This window comes from Symphodus melops (assembly GCF_947650265.1).
Source record: "Symphodus melops genome assembly, chromosome: 10".
Taxonomy (NCBI): domain Eukaryota; kingdom Metazoa; phylum Chordata; class Actinopteri; order Labriformes; family Labridae; genus Symphodus; species Symphodus melops.
Window position 1 is genome coordinate 6,353,570 of NC_136700.1, and position 26,451 is coordinate 6,380,020.

Here is a 26,451-nt window from a genome sequence, read left to right on the forward strand (position 1 = left end):
ACCTGCCACTTCAGCTGATCAGTCAGAGGGAGAGCTGGACTCACAGATTGAAATACACAGATTGTATTTTATGAAATTCTAGTTGTCCGTTCATAAATATTGCTTGCATGTGAATTAAAAATAGAAGCAGCTTCTCCTCCTATTATCCATTTTGAGATTCAGGATTCGACTTTATGTCAGGGATCCTCTGTCATGACAAAACCGAAGAAAATATTCTCTCATCTATGCCCTAATTTAGTTAAAGATGAACAAAGCCGCCTTAAAAAGAAGCTTCATTTTAGTAGAGGTGGTGGGAGCTTGGCAGTGTCCCTGTACTGCAGCGTCTACAGACTCCATCTAAAACGTTCACTCATAGACCTTCAACACATACAATGGCATATACAGTATGACACACACTCGTCAAACATAAGGATGCACGCTTGCACAAACATACCACGCACACACCTGTTATTTCAAATGGCCCACTAAAGGGTTACATGAGGTCATATTCACGTCCTGCATCAATGTGTAGGCTGTGAACCTCAAATCTGATCACCTTACAGAATGGAAAGGAATGATCTGTGGTGTTTTTAAACGACAGAGAGAAATGAAAATAAAGGATAATACTGATAAACAAATAACTTTAATGGGCAACAGATGGCAACAAAAAAATCCTCAGAGCATACAGATTGTAAACCATTTTCAGCTAACACCACCTCCGCTTGCTAATTTCCAGTCGGTCAGTTCTCCTTCAATCTAATTCCTGATTTAAATCTTATTCTAATCATAATTCTCATATTTGTATGTTTTAGGATTAACATCCAAATAAATGAAAACTACAAAATAAAAACAAAAACCACAGTGCAAATTATGAGGATTTTAAAGTAACACAATGCATGTATTCTTGGCAATGAGTGATAGTCTATACTGACATGGCTTTTAATTTTCTTCCAAAAATATTCAAAGCAACAAAAGTGAGAGAGATTCTGTTTCCACTTTCTTTGACACTTAAATAAGTCCCAAGTGTTGGGTTTGACTTGTTATATATGTGGAGAGTGGTGCACAGGGGTTTCAGGATGTCATGCTATTCGTCTGGCGAGGCTTCAGCCCCTTCAACTTCATACCACATTTAAAAATAAATCAAAGCAGCTGTGACATACAGTGTGAGCTCATGGAGGCTGACTCATGATGGTGACATAATTGGCATACATGAAGGAGGTTGTGTGCGACTGACCTTAAGGCTTTTGGGGGTGTTTTTTTTGTGTGTGTCTCTTTTAAGCCATCACATGTGAGATAAAACAAAAGTTCTCAAATAAAATTGCCATCTGTATGAATATATTAACAATATAATCTATAAATAGATGAATTAGCAGCAGATTTGTGACGATAAATCTCTTATAAGCAGCTCAGTAGCGATCAAAGTTTGTTCTGAAGAGATGAATAATCAGTAGTCAATAAGCAATTGTATGGAAGTGTTTCTGCTGTGACTCTGTGTGCATTAGTGTTGAATATCCATGTCTGTGCTTTACAGAGAGCAGTACAAGCATACAAGTGAGGAGCCATTGAAGGATAGTCTTGCACCGTGCTTGCAGGATCCTTGAACACTGGCAGATATCTTTCTTTTGTGTGTAAAGGTTGATTTGCAAACGAAGCATTTTTAATCATAATACAGGCACCAAAGAAAGCGTGTAATGTACTCAGGGCACAAAACTAAGCAAAGTTTTTTTTTTTTTTCAATGAAATGGTTTCCCCCAGAAAAAAAACAAAAAAAAACATAATTATATTTGAATTAGTAACGATACAACAATACACTAGACCACCACAGAAATGGTGCATGTATTATTTAGTCATATTCTTTTTTATTATCATAGCTATTATTTCGGTTCTTGTGCAACTGCTACATAATGACTCACATTCAAGATATTTTGTCACTCAGGAACAGCTAAAATGTATAAAAACAAACAAACAAAAATGTATACTGTCAGAAATAAATATGGTCCATGTTTGTGAATTCATAACAGAAACACTGAGCCTGAAAACGTCACCATTAATCAAACTGGATAGCATGACAGAAAAAAAAAATACTGCTCAAAGAACAAAAACAGATCATCATACTTCAATGTGTCAAACACCAGCTGGTAAGATTAAGTGATCACCGGTGAGTTTTTTTTTTTATCTTCCTTTTTTTTTCTTTCATTAACAAATTAAATACACATATTTGCATGTCACTATAGCAACGCCCATTACAGGTCAATTTTTACGATCACCATTTTGGTTCAGCAAATCAAAAACCATAACAAAAATAAATAAATTAGAAATCAACATCTGACAAAGCCTGTTTTTCTCAATCATATGAATACTTAACACCCACAGTATAAGTTAATAAAGTCAAGCTACTGTATATAAATACATCACCAGCATGCACAATATTGATTAATCGATATTATTGTTGTCATCATCTTACACTGAAGAAACAGTATAGTAGGCAAGTGCATTTAATAAAACAAACACAGAAGTAAACCACAAACTCTGAAGCTGCTGTTAATTTATTTTTTTGTCATTTTTTATTTTGTTTTATTTTAAGTCTCTGCCTTTTATAATCTTCACCTCCAAAATAATCTATGGTTCCAGTGACATAACAGACTAATCTGTGAGATGCCAAATACACTTTAGACAGAAGGTAGGGGATCAGGTTTTTTCTTTCTATCAATCTCTTTTTAACTCTAATATCATTTATCTTCTAAAATGTTCTTTTGGGAGGGGGGGGAGACTAATCGGTTTAAAAACTTCCTCGTTTCTCATTGTCAGTGTGAGATAAAGATCAATAGCGTTCAGGGCCCTTTTTCTCATTTACAGATGACAACTGGAACCAATGCAAACTAGATTTGTGAGGCATTCCCATTCAAGCATTTTCTCTCTCAAGTGACTCAAATGCATCTCTTATCACGCAAAAACCTAACTAAGCAGCTTATCTTGACAGAACAAGACCAGTTCCTATGCCAGTGTGAGGCTGCCATTTCAATCCAACAACAACCACTTCAGGCTGATTGACTGACATATCAGTGGTTTTGGCAAATGTCAAAGAGAAAATCAAGAAGACGGAGGCCCCTTTCAACTTTATATATATTTCTATATATATTTAAACTAAGATTTAACCTCCACTCTCACCTCTCTTTTGATTCTTTTCTTTTAACACATGGAAAAATAAAGAACTGCTGCTGCGGTAGTATCATCGGCAAAAGCGGCTGCCAAAGTCCACCGGCCCTTCATATATTTTTTTTTTCGAGGTGTGGTTTCTCTTTAGTTGTTTCCCTCCCCTCCCTCGTCATCCTGCTGGTCACTTGTCCACAGTGTCAAGTTGTCTCGGAGCAGCTGCATGATGAGAGTGGAGTCTTTGTAGGAGTCCTCGTTGAGGGTGTCGAGCTCGGCGATGGCGTCGTCGAAGGCGGTCTTGGCCAGATGACATGCCTGCTCGGGGGCGTTCTGGATCTCGTAGTAAAACACAGAGTAGTTGAGAGCTAAGCCCAGGCGTATTGGGTGGGTGGGCTGCATGTGCTCCTTGCTGATCTCGTGGGCCTCGTTGTAGGCCTTCTCCGATGACTCCACCACTGTGGCCCTCTTCTCCCCCGTGGCCACCTCAGCCAAGTACCGGTAGTAGTCGCCCTTCATCTTCAGGTAGAACACTTTGCTTTCGTGCTGCGTCTCGCTGCAGTTCTTGATCAGGAAGTTGTCCAAAAGGTTGAGCACATCTTGGCACACAGCCTCCAGCTCCTTCTCAATCTTCTCCCTGTAGGCTCGCACCATCTCAATCTTCTTCTCATTGCCATCGGCCGAGGTCTTCTGCTCAATGCTGGAGATCACCCTCCAAGAGGAGCGGCGGGCCCCGACCACGTTCTTGTAGGCAACAGACAAGAGGTTCCTCTCCTCGTTGGATAAGGCCTCGTTCAGCTCTGTTACCTGGAAGAAAGATGGACAGGACCATTTAATCAGCAGTCCAAAAGCCCTGACAGGTTTTGATTAACTGAACCAGATGCATAAATACCATATGAATACGAATATGACAACATATCATCCAAGAAAATGTGGCAAAATTAAAGAGCTGGCGAATCTTTACTACCCATGATGCCAATCGTTTTCTAGTTCCAACTTCTCAAAAATTACAATTTTCTGCTCAACTTTGTTTTTATATTATTGCAGACAGAGCATGTGTTGGTTTTGGATTAATTTCTTTAAAAGTATCTATCATTTTAAAGAAGTCTCCAATAAACTAGTGAGTCTGGATTGAGACCATTTTTCTTGTTTAATCTGTTAACTATTTACTGTGAAGTAAAACATTAAAAGGCTAAAGAAATAATAAATCAACCATCGGGTACTGCGACTGCAATCATCATTTTCATTTGTGGATTTTTCAAACCTCAAGACTAATGTTCAAACATTGACCATTAGTACATTTAACAGCACTGAAGACGAGCAGTTTCACTTGTCATGTCAGTTCCCAGTTTCCATTCCAATTCATTCATTTAGTGGACCGGTAGCTCTAGCTGCCACGTGGACTGCTGATACTAGTTAGTAAGAGAAATATTCAAGATAGTCCACAGTTATGTGGAGTGGTGAAAGGAAAGGTGGGCGGATGAGTGCTTCGTTGGTGGGTGGGTGGGGGACTGGAGATGGCTAAAATGTTCCCACGAGTCCTTCAAGGCAGCTGCAATGTAAGTGAAAACCATCACTGCACAGGCAGTTCATGTGTCCCAGTGACCTTCTCTGTAGCTTCAACTGACCTTTTTACCTGTCCAAAACACCACACAGTGACATCACACTGAGTCCTACTGTTAAATTTAGATCCTGACAGATCTCTTTGATATAGCTGGTGAGGCTATGTCACTATAAAAACCTGTTTTAGTCACAGTTATTTTATAGGAAAAACAATCTTGTTGGAAAGTAAATGCTGTCAGATCTTAGCTTTAGCTTAGCTTTTGCTAAGCCTTTACATGCTTTTGAATCTAAGAGCCCCTACTCGATGTGCAAACATGTCTTATCTCACAGGTTTAACATTCCCTGTTCTGTTCGACGAGTACAAAGATGGCGCAGGATCGGTGGCGTCACGCATACTCACTTACACACAAACGCATACACATATATATACACACACACTGAGTGTTTGGAGAGCAGTGCTCAACCTCCAAACGTAGGCACCTTCATTCTGTTTGTTCAACACTGTTACACAAACACAGGCATACAAATGACTGATGTGTGAAATCAACAGCCCAGTTGAGCACATTTTTGTGAAACAGATGATTCAACTGTAGTTTTTTTCAGTCATCATTCCAAGGTGCACTAATGCTTGGAAATCTAACTTCCATGTTGGATGAATGAAAGGTGTACTGAGCTGAAATTAAGAATAAAATGCCTAAAATGACATCATTTCAAACTTTTCAAGGCTAATCATGTTTTTTTAGCTCCTCATGGAGCTTCCAGTAACTCTGAACAATCAGTTCAATTCATTAAAGATCATCAACAGACCAAATCAATTTTGTTTATGGACTCTTGAAGACATTAATTAAGACATTTTAAGATATATTTAATTTCATAATTACAGGCAAGAAAATAATTTGTAGACTGGTAAAGAGTTAAAATGTTTTTAGTAAAACCCCCATTAATATACGTAAAAATTCTGCCCGAAAAGCTGCGGAAAAGACTTTCAGCAAATGAAGAAGATACGTCGTGAAAAACACAATTTTACTGTCGTTGTCATTTCTGGCTGCAATGGGAAGGGATTCCCTTTGATTAGAGTGAGAGTACACACCCCTGCAAAAGGGCCTGCTTTGGACCGCACTGACATGGCAGATTGTTTAAAGGGAAAGGAGTCCTTCCCTGCACTCACACACATCATCCCACCTCCTGCAACCAGAAACCCTCGAAAAGCGATCACACTCCATTTCCCCTAAGGAACGTAAGGCTCAAATGTTCCTCTCTTTAAAGCAGACATGACGACTTCAGCCTTTACAGTATGTAAGAGGTCACACAGGCCCAGGACACGACTTCAATGTTGCTGTCTGTTTCAATATGAGCTGGTGTGACACAGCAGTTTTTTTAACCCATTATTGAAGGCAGCTTCCAGATTTGTTATAGGGTCCAATACAAAGAAAAGGAGAGCAGATAAAGGCTCTGTCCTCAACAGTCGTCAATAAGAGCAGAGCAAGCTCATATGTCGGAAGGCCACTCATGCCAAATATTAAACCCTTAATCTGGCTCATTTATCCAAAATGACTTCAAATTATGTGGCTATAGAGAGGAATTATGACAAAGGAACAGCACATGCAAAAACTGAGAACAAGAGGAGGAAGCAAAGCCAACAAATGTGATCATATTGCCTCACTGCAATATGACAAAGAATATTCTAGAGAGATTCTACTGCCTCCTACGTTTGTGAAGAGGAAAGAACAATATAAGGCTATCTTTCTTTGGAGCATTTTTTCCATACAGCCCTCATGCTTAAAAAAAAATGCATGTAAGCCTTTACAGCTAAAGAGTGGAAGTGTGAAGATCTTTTATGAGGTAAGTTATTTTAATGAAAAGCGAGAGGAGGAATAAGAGGAGGAGGGAGCTGGGGCAAAAGATGAGCTTTTTTTTCCTGAGCAACCTCACATGGCTCCCAGCAGCAGAAGCTTTTGTGAAATTCGGCACACTGAAGGGGAGGTGAGGTGGGGTTGGCATGGGAGGGGTGGGGGGTGAGGAGGGGGGGGGACAAAATGCAGCAAATGTAATAAGAGCAGAGTCATTACACGATCTTAGGCTCTTATTAACCAAAAGATGAAGCTCGGGCCTGTGTGCATTTCATTGTAATATCCCTTCATTGAACGGGAACAGCCAACAGAAAGGCACCGCCCAATCAGCAGACGAATTGGACTCGACTCAAGGGGAAAAAAAGCTGTCAATAAACTGGCAACGAGACAATAAATATATGTTCCCCTATATTGTCTAGTTGTTGTGCAGTAATGTAAAGCCAGTGTAACACTAGATTTGCAACCAACATGGTTGAGATTGCGGGAGCACCTTTACGCACAGAAATGTAAATTAAAAAAAATCAGCCATTTACAAATAGAACATTTAAATGTCACATCTGTTTTTGAATGGACTTACCGATTTCATAGCAGCTGCCATATCATCATATCTCTCAGCCTGTTCAGCCAGCCTGGCTTTCTGCACCAGCTGCTCACGATCGACCATTTTTTTAATTGAGGTTTGGTTGCTTTTAGTCGAACTGCTCTACTCGGGGTTCTGGGGGACGAAATGATTGATATTTTAAAATCGCAATGCAGTGAAATCTTACGCGAACCTAACTCTGCAGCTGTTCCCTGCTGTCTGTCTGTTCTCCGCGCAGACGGGACACCCTCTCCTCTCTCTCCTCCTCTTTTCCTCCACCTCCTCCTCTTCCTACTCCTCCTCCTCCTCCTCCTTACACTCTCTCCCTCGGCTGCGTCATCACTCAGAACGGTGGGTGTCTGTGCCAATGATGTAACACTCCATACAAGGGAAGCAGAGGGCCAGGCTTATATAGGGAACTATGGATCGATGGTAGCAGCTGGACTGAAGGCCTTGTGGGAAATGGAGTCGTCTTGAGCTACAGGCATGCACAAACTCATAATTGGTGGAGGGTGAGGTGAATAACAGGAAATCAAGGTGGGTGCTGCTTTTGGGGGCATGAGCATAAGCCACATGCCAATATGGAGGTGGCACAAAGTCATGGTTTAATTTCAGCCTTTTCTCTCACTGAGATTCTGCCAGAGCATCATAATTAAGCTCTGCTGTCATTATGTTTTTATTCATCTCCACTATGGCACATATGGTGTGTGATTGTACAATGATTTATGGTGCGGCAGAAACCAAAGAGGTACAACATGTAAACAAATAGTTCATATCTCATTTATGTTGCTTTCACACTTACACAAAACCTGGAAAAAAAAAATCCTCAAGTTTTCAAGGTGATCTGCATGCCTGACAGCAAGCAATCACGTTTTTCAAGTTAGCAGGATTTTTTTCAACCACCCTCTAGTAAATATTTGGCATGAAGTCCAGGTTAGCCAGAAAGAAGCATAAATAATTTATGAAAATAAAAAATAGGATTTCAACAATTATATCCTTTGACTGGCGTACGACCATCGACAATATGCCAGCAGCATGAGCACTCTCTGTGCATGTAAAGAGACAGCTTTCCAGGCTTTATGTTTTCTTTTAGCCAGCATGTTCCTCTTAGTTTTCTTTCGGATTAAGTAACATTGATGTAAAAGCAAAATACAGTGCACTTTTGTTTCGTCCGTCACTTTTGTATCAGTCTTTCTGCCCCCCTCCCACCTCAGGATAGTATCCAGTTGTGGGGGACGTGTTTGAAGAGCCAACATAGGACTAACTTAGACACAATCTGCCGAAAAGTTTGTAGACATTTTTTTAGGGTTCGTGGGTAAAAACGGCTGTACACAAGGAGCTCTTGCTGGTGTTGCCATTTTGTGAATTTTACTACCTGCAATGCCAGCTCAGGGGCATAAAGGCTTCGCCCCACCATTTTGCCACTTAAATATTATTTAATACCTTTAGTAATGAAACTGTTCATTCTGACCACTTGGGGTATACCACCTCAATGAATTTTACTTTCATGCAATCCTGTTGGTCTCCTTGAAATATCTCCTCGGGAAATGGCCATATCTACGGCACGAAGGAAGTATGTCAGAAATTAAGTGGACAAAACAAGATGAAGATAGCCTTTTATCTGACAAGAAATGGCAGATGGTGGAAGCACTTCAAAAGAGAAGTAGCCAGGTTTTTCGTAATTTGGTGTCCTGGCCTGGATCATGTTTTTTTTGTCCTTGGGCTAATCTTTGATTGTTGTTAGTGAATTACAAGTAATTGTCACATCCTCAGTTTTCTTTAAAATTGTCTAATGAAACTGAAGAGGATTCAAAGATCCCACAGGGGCCCTCAAAGAGGCAAGTTTATTCTGTGGAATGATTTTATGTTTTATGTTTTGCAAATCAATTGAAAAGGATTTGTAATCGAGCATTGGGCACCTCCTGAGAGATGAATAATGATCGTGTTTTCATCATTACTCTTCCATCAGTTTGTAATCTGCTCCCCATTAATGGCCAGGTTAAGTTGGCAGAAAGCTTAGCAAGCTAGTCCAAATATTGTCCTGCCCATTAATGTGTCATGGCTCCTCCGAGAGGATCCAACAGGGTCCCAACCAGATGGCATGGACGATTTATTCTCATTTTATACTATTTATACTATTATTGAAGCAATGGTTTGGTCTGAATTATGGGCAAAAATCATTAACTTTATGTGATCAATATTAGTTTGCAAAGATCTCTGTTCCTTTTCACGCGTTCTCATTATTTCCTGCCAACATATGTTTAGTTTAGTTTTTTCTCAATCATGACATAATGATTTTTGCAGGGCAGTAGCCTACAGTGTGTCCATGAACTGTAATGTGAGAATGCAGCACTTCCTGTCCTCAAGGCCAAACATTAGAGAGCAAGGCAAAGAGCAAAATCTTCTGGTGAGGCTGGGTTTGAAAGCAGAAGGTGCTAATTAAAGGCAGCAGTTCAGTTCCTTTGAACTAAAATGCCTCCAATGTGTTTCAGTGGGTTTCATTTCTTTTGCTTGACTCATTATTTCAGCAACCTAAAACAACCAGAAAGACACCTGTGCAAAACTGTGCACAGCTCCCTCTTGTGGATAGACATGGAAAAGAGTATCTGAGGATGAGGCATCATGCACTCCAAATAGTGATCTCTCTGTCTTATGAAACCTGCATGAATCAAACTGTCTGCAGGTAAACATTTATAACGGCACACTGAGTGAGCGTAAAATATAGATACTGTTGATTTTGCATACACAGTATAAGTTTTACGTTCAGTCAGTAATTAGTACAATTACTTTTACCTTTATGTATTTATTCCTGAGGAACATTTTGACAAAAAACATGTAGAGGGTGGCAGTTCACAGACACATAAATGAACAGAAGCAAAAGAAGAAGGCTATGAGCTTTGCATTTTGCATTATAAGATAGAGTAAATACAGAAAAAAATACTTGAGAAAACAAGACAGACCCTCTATGAAAACTGAAAAAAAAAATGTCATATACAACAAAGGGAAGTGAAACAGGACCAAAATAGTGAATTGTTGGTGAATGTAGTTGTAGAATATAGGTGAATGGAGTTGGTGAATGTAGTTTTTCAAAGATGAGACTGTATTAGGTTATGGGAGAATTAAAAAAGTAAACAGCAAAATATCATCATTTGCTTAAGCTTAAGAGTGATATTGTTTACTTTAATTCGACTTGATGAAAGGTTGATGCAAATAAAATGAACGTTAAATGCATTTTACATTTCAATTAAAAATAAAAAACGCCTGTTTTGTGGAGTTTATACCAAAAACTGGTTCACAATAAACCTAAATATGGACGCTTTTAGCATGCTTAACTTCCTCATCTACCTTCTTTCTATCTAAAATAAACAAACGCATGCACACAAACAAACAGAGAATGTTCAGGTGTCTTTTCTTCTGCAGGAACAGATTATCACCGGCTGACCTGACCTAAGGGTCAAGAGAGGAAGTGTTGACTTTCAGTGTAAACTGGGTCAAGTCCTGGTGGATGTAGAAAATAATGCCTCCTCACACTAGACTGTGAGTTTATCTCAAAGAGGATTCAATTTCTCTGATGCCTTAACTTAACAAAATGTGCTGTTTCAGCTTGAAAGCTTGCATATAGATGCAACGGCAAACTGTATATGAGCAACAACATAAACAAAAGTTGATATCAACTGATTTTTTTCTAAGGCGATTATTTATCATTTGGAAACAACAGGTTGTTGTTTTTTGTATGTTGATATTTCTTTTTAAAATATGATTATTTAAGAAGTTTTATCACTCTCTCAGCTGCTACCAGTGTACTGAAAGAAGGTCATGCTGTTATCTGGCCAAAATAATGTATTAGTCATTCCTTTGTAACCTGTTTAAATCATTACTGCAGAGTCTCACCGAGCAACAAGCAATGCTAAACGAATGAATCGTTCTTCTGCCTTCAAAGAGGATTAGAGCTCCTTCTGCTTAGCTTAGTTACTTTAAATTAGGATAAGGGAAGGGACAGGTCTGCTGTCTACTGAAGCCATCTGTCTGCCAAGTGGATGCTCAAGGAGTGGACGCTCACTGCTGCTGCTGCTGCTGTAAATGGAGACAAGTCTGCAGTTAGATGTTTTGATATATCCAGATGAAGTGAGAATTGCTACCCCAGAGGAGATCAGAGAATGGGAACTTGAGACTGCCAGTCAGGTGTCTATACCTACTGTCCGACTCTTTGTAGCACTCTATCCATACAACCCTGCTGCCATGTCGCCCAACTATGAGACAGCTGCTGAAGAGCTGCCGTTTGTACCAGGCCAGATAATCAAGGTAAAAACAATCCTGTGAAATGCTTTTATTTGGAATCTAATGATTAGTAATATTGTTGCTGGACAATAATGCACAGTGTGTTATAATGCTCTTGAAGTGCATTAACAGATATATTTCATATAAAATCTCTATAAAAGGTCATTTCCTGTTTGTTTAAGAATCAGGCCAGCCAACTATGTAGAAGATTTTTTTTTCATTTCCTGCCCCCTTTCTTGCCTGCTTGATGTGATTTGCTGCCTTTTCACCCACACTGAAAACATTTGTTAAGTTGTTTACCAAAAAACACACACATGAAATCAAGAATAAATCTTTCTTCTCATTAGGTGTGGGGAGACAAAGACTCTGATGGGTTTTATCACGGGGAGTCTGGTGGTCTCTCTGGATACGTGCCAAGCAACATGGTGACTGAAATCCCCGTCGACGACGAGTACCTGAAGCATCTTCTCATGCAGCAGGGGTTCCTTCCTGTGGAACGCACAGGTACAAATCCTCTGTTTCAGCAGGACACTAGGCTTTAATAAACATTTGAGTTTATATACGGAATAAATATCAGAAAATCCGTCGAACATGCTCTCTGAACCTAAAGGGGAAAAGGTTTAGAGATCATATTTGACTGGCTGAATGCATGCGGTGTGTAGTGTAAAAGAAAAGTCAAAGTCCAACACAAATTTTGAAAGAATCATAAATTTAATTCAATTTGTTTTTGTCAAACCTTTAAGAAATAGAGCTTAAAGTGAAATAAATGCACATGAAAGCAGGCAGAATGAACATTAAAACAAGGATGCAGAGCCAAGAGGAAGTTTAACCCACCCAACAATAAAAGTCCAAGTATGCCCAAATGAGGATAAAATAGAAGTGTAATTTAAGAAGGTTAATTTACACTAATTTAAGATCAACCAATATAGGAATAACACAACATATTACAAACACATTGTAAACATTGTCGAAAACCTTTTTTGCCCACAGGTACATATACACCAGCTCTGAGCGACACCTCCAGCATCCCTGATGATGTGATCGTTCGACGCATGGTGGCCTTATTCGACTATGATCCATGGGAAAATTCACCTAATCTGGACAGTGAAGTGAGCACTAAAATGAACAGTATTTTATAGGAATCTACAACTTTATACCATACGGTGCTATGTTAGAGTTCAGAACTTGATTTTTATTTTTTATTTTTTTATCATTTTGTGTCTGAAGGTTGAGCTCGGCTTTCGTACGGGGGACATCATTTATGTAATGGGCGAAATGGACCAAGATGGATTTTACTATGTGAGTTATCTCTACAATTACAGCACAATTACTGTCAGCAGCTTTGTTTTTGTATTAACCTGATTATTTTATTATATATTTTAGGGGGATCTGCATGGACGACGAGGTTTGGTTCCATCCAACTACCTGGAGCCGTTACCCTGGAATTAGAAAAAAACTTGCCACACCATGATCTTTTGCTACAAATGCCAACTTTAGACACAGTGAGCATTTGGAAATTTATTTATTTCATATTATTTTATAAAGTTGTGTCAAAAACATTCATTATTAATCATGTAATGATATATAGCACTGAAACTGATTTAGTAATGCAACAGGGATGTTTTCCACAAACAAAAACTACTTCCTGTTCGATCTGGATGCTATAAGGTGATAAAGACTCTTTCTAAGCACATTTTAAACAGGTTATTTTAAAGAAAATTCCAGATCTTAAAAATGCATGGAGAATTACAATCAATATATAGGACTAAAATAAAACATAACATTATAATATCAGTCATACATAGACAGTAGAATGAATGCATTATTCATAACCTAAATAACAGCTTTTTGGTCTCAGGTTTTTGCTGAAAGAGTGTAATATAGTATGTCCTCTTATGCCTTATATTGTGTTTTTATATTTTTATATCTTGGCTAATCTTTTTCCCCACAAGGAGTGTTGAGGTGGGATTTTTGTACCAAAGAAATTATGATGTTGAAATCATGTGAAAAATGCATAAAATCTAAAGCAGAAAATAAACAGTTTGTACAATGCCTGCTTGTAGTCTTTATGATTTTGCTTTTTCCACTTAAATCATTCTCATGTTAAAAACAACAAAATACAGTTTCTATTGGGAGCTTACAAGTTTCCCACAGAGTCCTTTGTTGGTGTCTTCTTTTACATTTCTCTGCAGCCAACAGTATACTCATCCATAAAGTAGGAAACACTACACTGTGCAGTCAAGTTTAGTAGTGCTTTCTACTTTATGGGTGACAACACTGTACATCAGTAGTGGCCGATCGCTCCAACGCAAACACTGAAGACATCACAGTCAGAGTAAGTTTTCACAGTTTAAATTCAGCAAAGAAAATCATCATCTCTTACATTTCATGAATGCTCAACATCAAATAGAATTGTCAAATATTACTCACCATCAGGTACTCACCAGTCATTGAACTCTGAAGCAGAAAGAAAACCCAGAAGTGAACATGATCTTTTTATTAACCCAGTCTGAGCCACGTGGTTCACACAGGAAGAGAGCTAACAGTCACACACGCACACACACACACACACACACACACACACACACACACACACATTTGAATGCCTATATTATGTCGTTAACACATCATAGCACATCAAGGGAAGTGATGTGCTATGACACACACACAAACACACACACACACACAAATACACACAGATGGGACAGTGCAACAGTTTGTTTTTTACTTAAAGTTTTAAAAAGTTTTAGTGCATCTGACTTTTAATAATCTTCTAATTAGATAGAGATGCTGCTTAAAAAGTATTTACTTTTTATTTAAGTTTTTCATTTTTTTTTACATTTAATGTCAAACATTAAAGTAATTATAGCCAACACGTACATCTATTAAACTGGAACAAAGTTTCACTTTCTAGTATCCCTAAAGTTAGAAAAACTAAGAATTTAACTTCAATCTTTAGCAACTTTACTTAGTTCCTGTCCTCATCTGCACTCACACACACATGCATTAATACATGCATACACACACACATATGCAAATTTAAGGCGGCACTCGTGAGGCGCTGACAAACTTCATCACTACTGCAAAGCACGAGTTCATTCCTTTTAAGGAAATAAAGTTTCAACACGACACCTGTTATAAGAAAAGAATACTAAAGCAGATAGATATTGATCCCAGTAATAATGTATGTGGGTGGGTAATAACTATCTTAATTTAGAATACTCTTTGTTGTTTAAGCATTCAAGCGCTATGCTTTGATGAAAGATAACATAAGTGAAAGTGAAAAAAAGACGTTTGTACATGTACTGATATGTTTGGAGACATTAAATGTTTGTTTTCAAAGACCGTATTATTATTTTTATATTATTATCATCTGTTTTAATAAGTCTTTATCTTTAGTATAGATTACAGGAAGGTTATTCACATCTCATTGCGTCTGTGACCTCATTCACGCCTGCATGTTTCTGACAAGGTGTGGGTAGGGGTTGGCGGTGTGATGAGGCCCTTAACCCAGCAGCAAATGTGCAATATGCTTGCAACAACAGAAACTTTGCAAATAGATCAGAGACGGGCCTGTGTCCTCTGTTGTCAAGACAACTCAAACCTCAGAGTCACACCAAGCCCAATAAGAGGAAGTGGGGGATGGGCAGCACGTACAAACTGTGAAACGATGTCCTTGTGGGAAAAGAAGTCAGTAAAGTAGCAGATGAAGAAAAAACAGACTCCATACACAGGACCTGAAACAACATGTTGAGTTTAAATCATTGATTTTTTTTAACTGTCAAAAACCACATACAGACAGAAATTAACATGAGCCATTGTACCACAAAGTAAGGCTATATGTTGTATGAAGTAATACAAGGAATGTAGTAAAGGCCGGCATGACTGTGCATCCTGCAGATTATCTCAGCACTCTTGCGCCAGAGGATGTGCTTGCATCAGGCATCTATTTCTGTGCAACATGGGATTATATCCAAAGCGATCTCCTCGAGTACTTAGGCTGATATAGATAGCATCAGGTTGCCAAACACAAGCTCAGCGTCCAGTGACACCAGTTGGTATTATCCTCCCTTGATGATGCACAGGAATGACTGAACTATGTTTAAACTCTGATGATTGCTCTCAGGGAGAATGGAAACTATTTTTTTTATTTTACATTTTTACAGTTACAGTTTTCTAAGAGTTGTTATTTTACAGACACTGTTACCTTGAAATTACTTTAAAAGCACCAGTTACACTCTGAATTTATGAAATGCACAATACGTGTGTGTTTGAACCCAAAAAAAGTCCACACTATTTTTATGGCCAAACAAACTTCAAACGTTCTCCTTATGTTACATTAAGAGTTTACTTCTTGGAACAATAGTCACATGGCAAATCATTAAAGTTCCTCAACATTCAATAATCAAATTAAAGAAATGTTGTTTCTTTTTTTTATCTGATTGCACTCCTCAGTGAGTCCATGAACACTGAATCCAAACAGCATCAGCCTTGTTCTGTGCTGCCACATAGTGGACGATAGTAAAGGTGACACATTGAGTTAGAGTCAGAGGAGGAGAAATAACACTTTAGATACTTATATCATTACAATAAGAAAATTATTATGTTGCAATTATGTACAGGTACATATTTATTTCTGGACTAACATTTTTTTTTGGTTTAAAACAAAAATAAAACACCCCTGTCTTGATGAGGTCCTCTCATAGAGTCGTGCACAGTTCACAGCTGATCCAAACATATGTAATTTACTGTTCAAAGCAGACAATATTTCATTTATTTCACAATCATTAAGAGCCACAAACATGTATTCATTATGGTCAAACTAAACACAGCTTGCATCCTGAAAGTGTAGTGGACATCATCACAGATATGACGAGTAACACAGTGCTGACCACAGCAACATGGCCACCAGAGTAATATACCTGCCGTCCATTTAAGGGCTGGACGGGTCTGAAGGTTCTGACCATCTGCCTCCCATTAGAAAACTGAAGCTTGGAGAATGCAGCGAGCTATGACGAAGAACAAATCACAGCAGACAGGTTAACAAAAACATGATCTGCAGCCGATTCTGTGGCACAACTGTTTAAATACACAATGTGGACTCAGTGGTTGAGTAGTAGTCAACGCCATGTAGTCCATGTATTTCATTGAAGCTTTATTCATTATATGTTTTAATGGTTGGAGCATGAAGCAGGTAAAGAGTCAGATATCTCTGACAGAAGGTGGTGGGGATTCAAAAACAGAGCTACAAGGAGAGTGAATAGTGGACTGGAAAATGGGTAGCTGTATGTTTTAATGTTCCATGAATCAACTTTATAAGGTGACAATAGCCAAAATATCACAGTTGTGTAAAAAAAAAAAAATATTTCTCCATTTTGGAAATAAGAGCTGAGAAAATTCTATGAAACCTTTAAGGCAATGATAATGATCATGATGAAACCTAGCTTCTATACTGAGAAGTTTATATTTGGGGGATGATTTAGAGAGGTGTAAGGAGACTCTGTAGATCAAATGAAGTTTGATAGTTCGTTGTACCACTGGGGGGCGACAGAGTGGATGGTCTAGCTCCAGACGTGCCCTTGTTGTGAAGGTGGATCAGAGGCCTTTCACTGGCAGAGAGAAGTGGATGGGAATAATTGTGGACCTAGTTGAGAGAGTTTATGTGTAGCAGTTTTTGTCAATGTTTTGAAAGCGAGCAGCAGGGTTTTCAATTTGATGCGAGCAGGAACTGGGAGCAACTGAAGGGAGAGTAAGGGTTAGGTAAGGTATACGTGAAAGGGCGATCAAGGCCACATGAAACTCAAATGTTAGCTGATCATCAATCATGACACCAAGGATCAGAGTAGACTTTGGGCAAGGGTTTGGTTGTACTGTATTGATATGTGGTTGCATAGAGGTACTGGCTGGGATGAATGCAATATTTTCAAGTACTTACCTGCTTCCTGCTTAGAGGTATGGGGTTTTCAAACAGGCTCCAGATGACAGCTTCAGCACAGCTAGGTGTGGTGAGGGAGCCGTAATAGCGGTAGTACTTGGTCATATCAATCTGAGGAGGAATTAACATATCCAGCGACACGCCCCCTAGTGTTGTGCTGTTGCCTGGTTTCAGTGAAATATTAACAAGACAATAAGAAATAATAATCTTTAAAAAAATTAAAGGGGATTGGATTTTCAGTACACCATGTTGGACCTTGTGGAAAATGAGGCAACTAGGTCATGAAAAAGTGAATGCTTACTGGATCTGGTGATATATTTCAGAGCATTTATAAGGGGATCAAATTTCTTATTAGCAGATTCCGACTCCTGTAATCAAAGAACAAAATGTTCAAGCCACCGAAATACAGTAAAATACATTTAGTTTAAATACCAGCTTTGATCAAGATTTATCGAGCTTTGTTATTTTTGATCAAAGAACAAACAATGGCACTTTCTAATTTAAATTTGTTCCTCAATCTGATACTTCTGTTCTTTAAAACTATGGTGAATAATGCTCACAATGTTTCGTTTTTAAACGTTCTTTTTTTAGTATTATTTAGTAGTAGTATTTTTTAGTATTTTTTCAGACAAACAAATGTAGGTCATTATTGATTTCTTTACAAATTAATGATGACTTATTATATCATTCTAATCTATTTTCTTCTCCTTCTATTTGCCAACAGTGGTATGTCGTGCTTTCCCCCACATTCATGACAGAACTTTAAAATGTGCAAGTGTAACAAATAAAATGCACATGAACTTTGGATTCTGACCTCTGACATTACACGTTTGCAACTATTGAACATAGCTTATTTTGAACATCTTTCTGTAGGAAGAATGCTGCTCCGCAACAATACATATCCATTTGTTAACATTCAGGTTTACCAAAGAATAACCCCAAAAAGAATTGTTTTTGGTGTTGCTCATTTTTTCTGTCACATGAAAGGGATCTGCGAAAGGGAGGGGCATATTTTTATCAAAAGATAAACAAATCAACTGACCTGAAAGAAAAACCCAAGGACAGCCACACCTTTGGGGTCTCTTAAAGCCTGGGAAACAGAGCTGTATTCTTCTTTTATGTGGACAATATGCATCTGTACATATAAGGAGTAAAATATTATGCAATCACAAAAGCATTAATGATATTTGGTGTTTATTGAATCATGCCCTAATGTTTCATACTTCCATTGAAAACTGTTCTCCATCAATTGTGTGTTCAGACCCCGGCCCTCCATCTTTGCCCCAGTGCAGGTGAACTTCAAGGGCTTTGAATGGTGAAGCCAGATTCCCTCCTTTAATCTTTATTCTGGAGGGTAAATCCAGATGAACTACGAAACATTTAACTATAGTTCAAAAATTCAGCAAAGAAAATACTACTAATATAACCTCAGAAGTTCAGTTCAAGTTACAGTAATTCATTAATAAACTAAACTTCTTGTTCAAACCACAAAGACGTACCTGTGTGTCCGTTGTTTATGAGGCGACCGTGAAAAGCTTCTTGATAGCCAATGAAATGAAAAGGAGTGAGTCGTTCATCTGGCAGCACTTTCCTTGTTACAATATTAACTGGAGATTGGTATCTCCCGCTACAGTGGCGTGAAACTGCTCCCCATACATCTGGACCTGTACACAGCAGGAGATTGAAAAATGGAACTCCAAAACGTTCATGCTATCATTTTAAGAGTAAATGTCAGGGGCTTTTCTCAAGGTTTACCTGTGCATGTGTGATGGCACACATCTTCAGACTGGTAGCACCAGTCTATAAAATCAAGTTAGAATACATTCAAAAACCAATATACCCAAATCCAAAAACAACCCCCCCAAACCATTTTTCCATGACTTTTACCAAAACCTTATATCATGAAACTGACTCATGCTGTCTACACAAACAGATATCCATTCTTTGAAGAACATACCTGACCCTGAGATTATCTTGATTGGAGAGGCAAACAAGAGCAAAACAAATTTAAGCCACATAGTAGATGAACTGGGTCTATCCCAGTCTGCGTGCATTTAACCTTTCTGAAAATGCAACAGAGTTCAATTAGCCTGTTATAAGACCACCAATGACACCGCCCACATGGCCTGCTTTGGGTTTATGACTTCTGATACCTGTGACCACTGATACACAGCAAACACTGCTGAAGCATGGGATCAACAAGATAATGAAGGACCCTTACTCACTGTGTGAAGTGTGATAAGGGTAACTAATCCTGAGATTTTGAGCTGTAGTGTTCTGCTCTGCAATTTAAAAAAATGCCTTTAGAATGACGGAAAAGCTCCACCTGATAAAACACGGTGACCCTTACAATTATTCTTTTCTTAGAGACTTCTAAAAAGATGAGTGACAGCTCATTTCTGTTGGCCCCTATAAAACAAGCATATTCACTCTTGGAAATAATTAGCCTTTTTATCAGACATGAAAGGACAATAGTACATTAGATGAAGATTTTGTGAGTTTGTGATTCACATTAAATTTAAGGCATTCATCACAAAGGCTTAATGTTAAAATTACCAAGCTAGTCGACCTGTGGTTCATCACTCTGTGCAGCATGTTTTTTTATGAATTTTATGTATACTTTAAGTTTGGAATAAACAATTTTTTATTATTTTTTATTCATGAGTAGTTTTTTTTATGTGAAATGACGAAGACTGTTATTTTATTTTGTGGATGACCTGCTTCAGATGAGTTTCAGAAGAGTCGCACTTCCATACAAACAGTCATACAGAATATACAGCCATATACAGAAAGTATATACAGAGTCAAAAGATTGTCCTGCTTTTGGCAGCTTCACGTGCACTAAGCATTCTCCATGGGAATAAACCAATAAACCAGAACAGTGCTCCTCCTCCCTCTTATATCCATAAAGCGGGCGGAGCTGCAGCCTCCACCTTGCTGTAGTGTGTGTGTGTGTGTGTGTGTGTTCACGAGCACCTGACTGCAGAAGCTCGAGCCCGGCTCGTCTGCAAATCCTGCTGCTCCCTTTGTGAAACTGTGGTGAATTTCGTGTTTCTTTCAGGTTCCAGGTGTGCCGGCTGTGATGGACCGCTGGAGAGGCAGAGTGGCTCTGGTGACCGGAGCCTCAGTGGGAATTGGTGCCGCCATAGCCAAGGAACTGGTCCGGCATGGAATGAAGGTGGTGGGCTGTGCCAGGGACATTGAAAAACTACAGGTTTGTTTTGGACTTTACATTTACGTGATTCAATGCACCTCAATTGTAGGTAAGGGATAGCAGCTCACTTCAGGTGCAACGTGGAACTCAACATGTAACACTGTTAGTAAAGAGGCTCTGTAACTCCATAGAGCTGAAGAAAAAGTCTGTGAATGTTGTGTAAGTTAGCGTATGTGGGTTTGTGAATGGCCCAGTGCGCACCATGCGTGCTGCTGGTCGATGGTGCGTTTGGGTCGTGTCGGAGACTGCAGTAGCATGAGAAAAGAGAAACGAGTAAGAGTGTGTTATAATTATTACTATTGCTTGAACTCCTCGAGACCAAATCAGGACTCTCGGTGTCTGCTTGCCATTTCTGAAGCGAACCGAAAGTCTTCCCTGTAGCTACTTCCTGTTCACGGTCGAAACGCTGAATCCAAAGGTTGATCTTTTCATTGAGTTTCAAGACTGTATGATACCTGAGAGTACGAATCTCTCTGTATTCGTTCAGTTTGGGTACACTCTGAAGAAATTATCTTGATGTCAGCAGACTACAATCTATTCTGAGTAGCTATGACCATACTTGAAGAAACGTTTATCATATGTAATATCTCTGACTCAATCAAGAAGATACAATATGGTGAGCGTGGCTTAAGAAAATATGCTGTAATAATGCTGTAGAATAAACATATATTTTGTTGTTGTCTTTTAACACCTACAAGTCATTTCAAAGCAAAATATAAATGTGGTTCATATTATTTAAGTATAGGATTGTAACAACAATTTAGGGGGATGCAAACAATTAAAGGTTCGTTGTGCACATTTTTTTGTTTATTTGGATGTTGTTGGATAGAACAAATCATCATCTTCAGAATCATTCAATGAGTTGAATGATTCTGTAATAGCTCAACGATCTCTTGACTATAAATAAAGGCTAAATAATAATGAATGAATGTTTCATACTGAAAATGATTTTTCCGGTGCAACCAGTGGTTTCAGTTTATCAATGAAATGAGAATACACATTTCACTTATTGAAGATAAAACTTTCTTCACAGAGTAAATCATAAAAGCAATTAGTTTGACCTCGTTTTTTTTTTTATCCTGAATTCAGAAACTGGCAGCTGAGTGTCAAAGTGCCGGACACAGTGGCGTTTTGGTGCCTTACAAGTGTGACTTGAGCAACGAGGAGGAGATTGTGTCCATGTTCTCTGCCATCAGATCTCAGCACAAAGGTGTGGACGTGTGCATCAACAACGCTGGCCTGGGTCGCCCAGAGCCTCTGTTAACCGGCAAAACCAGCGGCTGGAAGAACATGCTGGATGTAAGAGCTGAGTGCTTCTATTTAAACGTGATTAGGCAACAATACTTCACTATACTCAAACATAAGTGATTTCAAGACCTCATTTAGTCTAATATGATGTGCATTTCGAATGCACTGAGCAATTAATTCCCATTTAAAAACAAACTGTAATTGTGACCCCACAGAAAACATTTGACCATTTTGGTCTCCCTTAGGCTAAGGGATTTTTTATTAATCTCAAATAAAAGTTCACATATTAGGCAAAGTACAGTACAATTAACCACATTTTTCTTACACGAACATGTGTCCACAAGCTCCTCAAATATAAGAGTCTTTTGCCTTTTCCGCTTTTCAGAAAATGTGTTCTCAAACTGGAGAGATTTTTATACAGCAGCAGTATTGTATACAATTTGTATTATATTAGCTGAAATCAGAAGAGAATATTAAGAAATAGTTTTTAATGTTTAACTAAAGAACTTAGACAAAATATCTGATACAATTTTGAATAATCCACGAAAAGGTTTTTAAAAGAGGAAGAGGGAGATTCTGTTTGCACCAAAGACCTGGTGTGACACGTTTTCACTGTCAGACTAAAAAATAAAAACATGACACAACTTATCTTGCATGTTAATTTCTCGACTTATTCTTTCATTTTGACTTTGACTTGAATTTTGTCTCTTCCTGCAGGTGAATGTTCTTGGTTTGTGTATTTGCACACGAGAAGCATATCAGTCAATGAAAGAGAGAAATGTGGATGACGGACACATCATAAACTTAAACAGGTTAACATTTTCATTCTTTTATCATGTGAGGTTACTGAACATGCTCACGTGTGATCTGACTCTGTTGATATAATATCAAACAACTTTATTAATAGAAGAGATATTCTTCATACATTTTTCATTCATGCCCACAAGAAGCAAAATAACAAGGACATTTATAATCAATACATTTTTGAGCTAAATGCTTGTGCTGATCTGGTTTGTCATTAAGTGTAAATATTCTTTCGTTTCAGCATGAGCGGACATCGTGTCGTTCAAAATGCTGACTCGCATTTCTACAGCTCCACTAAGTACGCTGTGACGGCCCTGACAGAGGGATTGAGACAGGAGCTGCGTGAGGCCAAGACCCACATCCGAGCTACAGTAAGACCTCAACACTGTTCATCTATAATAAAAAAACAAAAACAAGTATCACCCAACATGTTCAACACTGCATTGTTTTTTTTGCAGTGCATTTCTCCTGGTTTTGTGGAGACAGAATTTTTTCAACGATTCTACAGTGACAATCCTGAAAAAGCGGCTGCTCCTCTCTCTACACTGAAAGTAAATGCATTCTACCTCCATTCTTGGAGTATTTCTTATAACATTGCATTCATATTTTATTACCCTCCTTTTTTCTCTTACAGCCTTTGGAAGCCATTGATGTTGCAAATGCAGTCACATATGTCCTAAGTGCCCCTCCACATGTGCAGGTGTGTGGTTTGCCTCTCGTCATTTGAATGTGGTGAACTGTTGCTTCTTTGCTGTTGCATTATCAGTATTTAACCATCACAAGATAACCTGCTTTTTTTTTTGGCAGATTGGAGACATCCAGATGCGACCTGTGGAGCAGGTATCATAGAGGTGCATGTCACTGCTGACAAATTCTTCATCTGATTGATTTTCTATATCTGTAAACTTAATCCTTGGTTTTACAACTTTATATCATTTGCATGAACAGAATAAAACGTGTTATTTGATTATGAATCTGTTGCACTTGACCCTTGATTTGATCTGTTCTGCTCCATGTTACGAACTTTACTAGATGTAGGATAATAAAAATGAGTGAATAAAAAGGGTTGATCACAAGGAACTTTCCCTTAGTGTCCACTAGATGTCACTGAAGCTTCAAGATGAAACGTTGCACAATTACAGGTGCAAAAATGATGGCGAGGCCACCCAGTTATTTTATTTGGTCTGAATGAAACAATTTGACAGATTGATGACAGCATTTTTTTTAAGTCCATGTATCCCTTTTATTCTGTTTATCTAAAGATGGGTGACAACAGGTGAAATAAGTCAACCCAGACCTTCTTCTCCTCAGCAATGTTTTCCAGCTCCTCCTAGGGGATCTACCCATTGTCTCTCCCCAGAAAACCTCTAAAGGATGGCGTCCAGTCATATGCATCTTTATTATTTGCCCAAACAACCTCAACTGGCTGCTTTCGATGCAAGGAGGAGCGACTATTTGAAGCCCCACCCTGAATTTCTGAGCTTGGCGCCCTATCTCTAATCCTCATCATCACTCATTTTACACTTTGGTTTTTGCACATAAACAAAACAGATCTAATGAGTTGGATAGAGAGCCTAAGAGACATTTGTAAGGGGATTTTGTTCATTTTGGATAAGCCTAGCTGTTATCACCTGTTTCCAGTCATTGAGTTAAGCTTAGAGGAATGTATGTTTTCTCTATATCCCAAAGCCCAATACCCTCTTAAAATGACTCAATATTAACACATCAATGCTTTTATCATTCGTAGCAATGTTTCTCTTATTTGTACAGATTCATTGGTCAAGTGTTTCAGCTGTCCAGCTCAACGAACAGCAAACCCATTTTACATTTGAGACCTATACAGCCAGACAGAGCACCTAACAAGGATATACACTTTAACCAAGTCTGTGCTTTTATACTTAATATGCCAAAACAGATCAACATCCTGAATTATAAGTGTAAAGGCTGAAGGCTGTCATTTGAACCCAAGCATACAGCACTCAAAACACCCCACTGTTTTAGTGAGTACAAGACCACAGAGGTGGTCGTGGTGAAAGACAAACTGTCATCTCCTTCTGTGGTCCTGCCTGCAGAAAGCTGCTCAGTTTCCAGTCCAGTGTAATGCCAAGGCTAGCCGGGATGCCAACCACCACCTACTGTCTTTTTGATGTAAATGAACATCTATTTACAAAAGGCCTTCATTGGAATTGCTGGCAAAGCACTTGGCACACAACCTCTCATGGCTTTACACACTATAGACTTCCTCTTACACCCAAATAGAAAATGTGTGTCAGAGAATTGGGTTAGTCTTCGCCATAGTCACCTGACAGAAAGCAAATGAAAATCAGAAATTAAGGAAATGTATTTTATACTTGGGCACAGTGAGCAGATCAGCAGATGTGTTTTCCTTTGCCATTTTTGATCTAGGGAAGACCAGGATTTTCTTCTTTCTATGAGCCATCTTGCTTCTTATTGTAGAAACAAAAGCAGAAGCCCCACATCCCTTTCCTCATCCATCAGTGCCACCCCAGCCAATTAAAGCACTTCAGGTTAGTTTCTCGAAATCAATAGATTTTCTGCTGTGTTGGTGAACATAATGGGATATTGAATTATCTTCCTAATAGAATGCCACAGACCGTGATCACACATACAGTACTATAGATCATTTGTACCTGTGTGTGTGTGCTTGTGTTTCTTCTTTACAGAGCCTGCTTCCCTTTAACAAATACTCTCATGTGTTTCATAGCAATACAGACAAAAAAATAAGTAGACTTCAAACTCTTTTTCTTCAGTTTGTAATCAGCATAAGTCCTCAATGTTTAGCACAAACATAGCTGCATTTATCACAGGGCATCCAAACGCACCTCTTTCTGCTTAGCCCATCTTCACACTATTTACCGTCACTTAAATACTGATTAGGCGGACCAAAGTACCATGCTACATACATGCAAACATTATGTTGTCTTTTCTTTGTCTTTGTATTCTTTATTAATTTTGTTGCTCTTGATATTTCTCATGAAGCACATTAGTTGCGATCAGACAGCTAAAGTTCCCTGAGTTCATCAACTTGCAATGTAATGGAAAATTCCTGCGACTTTCTTCCCTCCCTGTGAGAAAATGGTCTTATCACACATCCAACTGTGTTAGTCGCTCTGCCGTTTTAGCTCATGATCGTATCTGAATGCCAAGCTCCTTTGAATGCTTGGGTGTCCTCCAAAAAATCTGGGAACTTGAGCTGCAGCATGAAAGTCTTCATTGTTGCACAGTTCCCATTGTTTGCAAGCTCTGCACAAGATTATCTGATGTTCTACACTACGTCTGAAGATCTTTCCAGAACATAGCAACATACATCCTACATGTGCCAGATGTGATGAAGATCTAAGTCGAACATTCACATCTTTATAGCATCATCCAGATTAACTCACTCTTATGCAATCATGTGAGAATCAGCTGACCAGGAACCTTTCAGCCTCTGCACTGGGTGTTACCACCAACCCTTGAGGGTCAAAGGGGAAAGAAATGTGGAAAGTGCGCACCTAATCTGTGTAGAGAATGTGACCCTGCCTTAAACCGCAAAAGGGGAAACTATAAGGCCAAAGCCTGAGTCCACTCCGAACAAAAGAACACCTGTGCATACACTTGCAGAATTTCCTTGGCATGATTTCTACAAATACAGTTTGAAGGAAAAGGTTCACACGAAAAATAAAACAGGTTAAGCAGGTTAGCATTAAGCCACTGAACTTTAGATTCCCCAACAGGATTAATTACAAAGAATTACAGACTGTGATAACATGGAAATGTTAATGATTTTAACCTCACCCTGAAAAGATCTATCTACAGTATCTATCTATTCGTCCATCCATGATAGCTA

At 38.7% G+C, this 26,451-nt stretch overlaps 4 protein-coding genes across 4 annotated transcripts; 2 read left to right on the top strand and 2 right to left on the bottom strand.

The window, feature by feature from the left end:
- Positions 1-930: 930 nt before the first annotated feature.
- Positions 931-7,409, bottom strand: ywhag2 (3-monooxygenase/tryptophan 5-monooxygenase activation protein, gamma polypeptide 2). The gene is made up of 2 exons (XM_079353404.1): positions 7,120-7,409; positions 931-3,936 (listed from the first exon to the last, which is right to left on the bottom strand). The coding sequence occupies exons 1-2, from the start codon at positions 7,204-7,206 to the stop codon at positions 3,280-3,282; spliced, it is 744 nt and encodes a 247-aa protein (XP_079209530.1). The 5' UTR covers positions 7,207-7,409; the 3' UTR covers positions 931-3,279.
- Positions 7,410-10,305: 2,896 nt separating this feature from the next.
- On the top strand, positions 10,306-13,851 carry LOC306830140 (RIMS-binding protein 2). The gene is made up of 5 exons (XM_079353407.1): positions 10,306-11,424; positions 11,748-11,904; positions 12,391-12,509; positions 12,628-12,699; positions 12,784-13,851. Exons 1-5 carry the CDS (start codon positions 11,203-11,205, stop codon positions 12,847-12,849), a joined length of 636 nt encoding a protein of 211 aa, XP_079209533.1. The 5' UTR covers positions 10,306-11,202; the 3' UTR covers positions 12,850-13,851.
- Positions 13,852-15,848: 1,997 nt separating this feature from the next.
- ca4b (carbonic anhydrase IV b) lies at positions 15,849-19,353 on the bottom strand (the record flags this gene model as incomplete). Its single annotated transcript, XM_079353181.1, has 7 exons — positions 15,849-16,409; positions 17,336-17,499; positions 17,637-17,703; positions 18,378-18,470; positions 18,559-18,704; positions 18,835-18,999; positions 19,293-19,353. The coding sequence occupies 7 exons, from the start codon at positions 19,351-19,353 to the stop codon at positions 16,218-16,220; spliced, it is 888 nt and encodes a 295-aa protein (XP_079209307.1). The 3' UTR covers positions 15,849-16,217.
- Positions 19,354-20,283: 930 nt separating this feature from the next.
- LOC306830136 (dehydrogenase/reductase SDR family member 11-like) lies at positions 20,284-23,575 on the top strand. Its single transcript, XM_079353402.1, has 7 exons — positions 20,284-20,549; positions 21,639-21,848; positions 22,515-22,609; positions 22,843-22,972; positions 23,060-23,152; positions 23,236-23,301; positions 23,409-23,575. Exons 1-7 carry the CDS (start codon positions 20,418-20,420, stop codon positions 23,448-23,450), a joined length of 768 nt encoding a protein of 255 aa, XP_079209528.1. The 5' UTR covers positions 20,284-20,417; the 3' UTR covers positions 23,451-23,575.
- Positions 23,576-26,451: the final 2,876 nt, after the last annotated feature.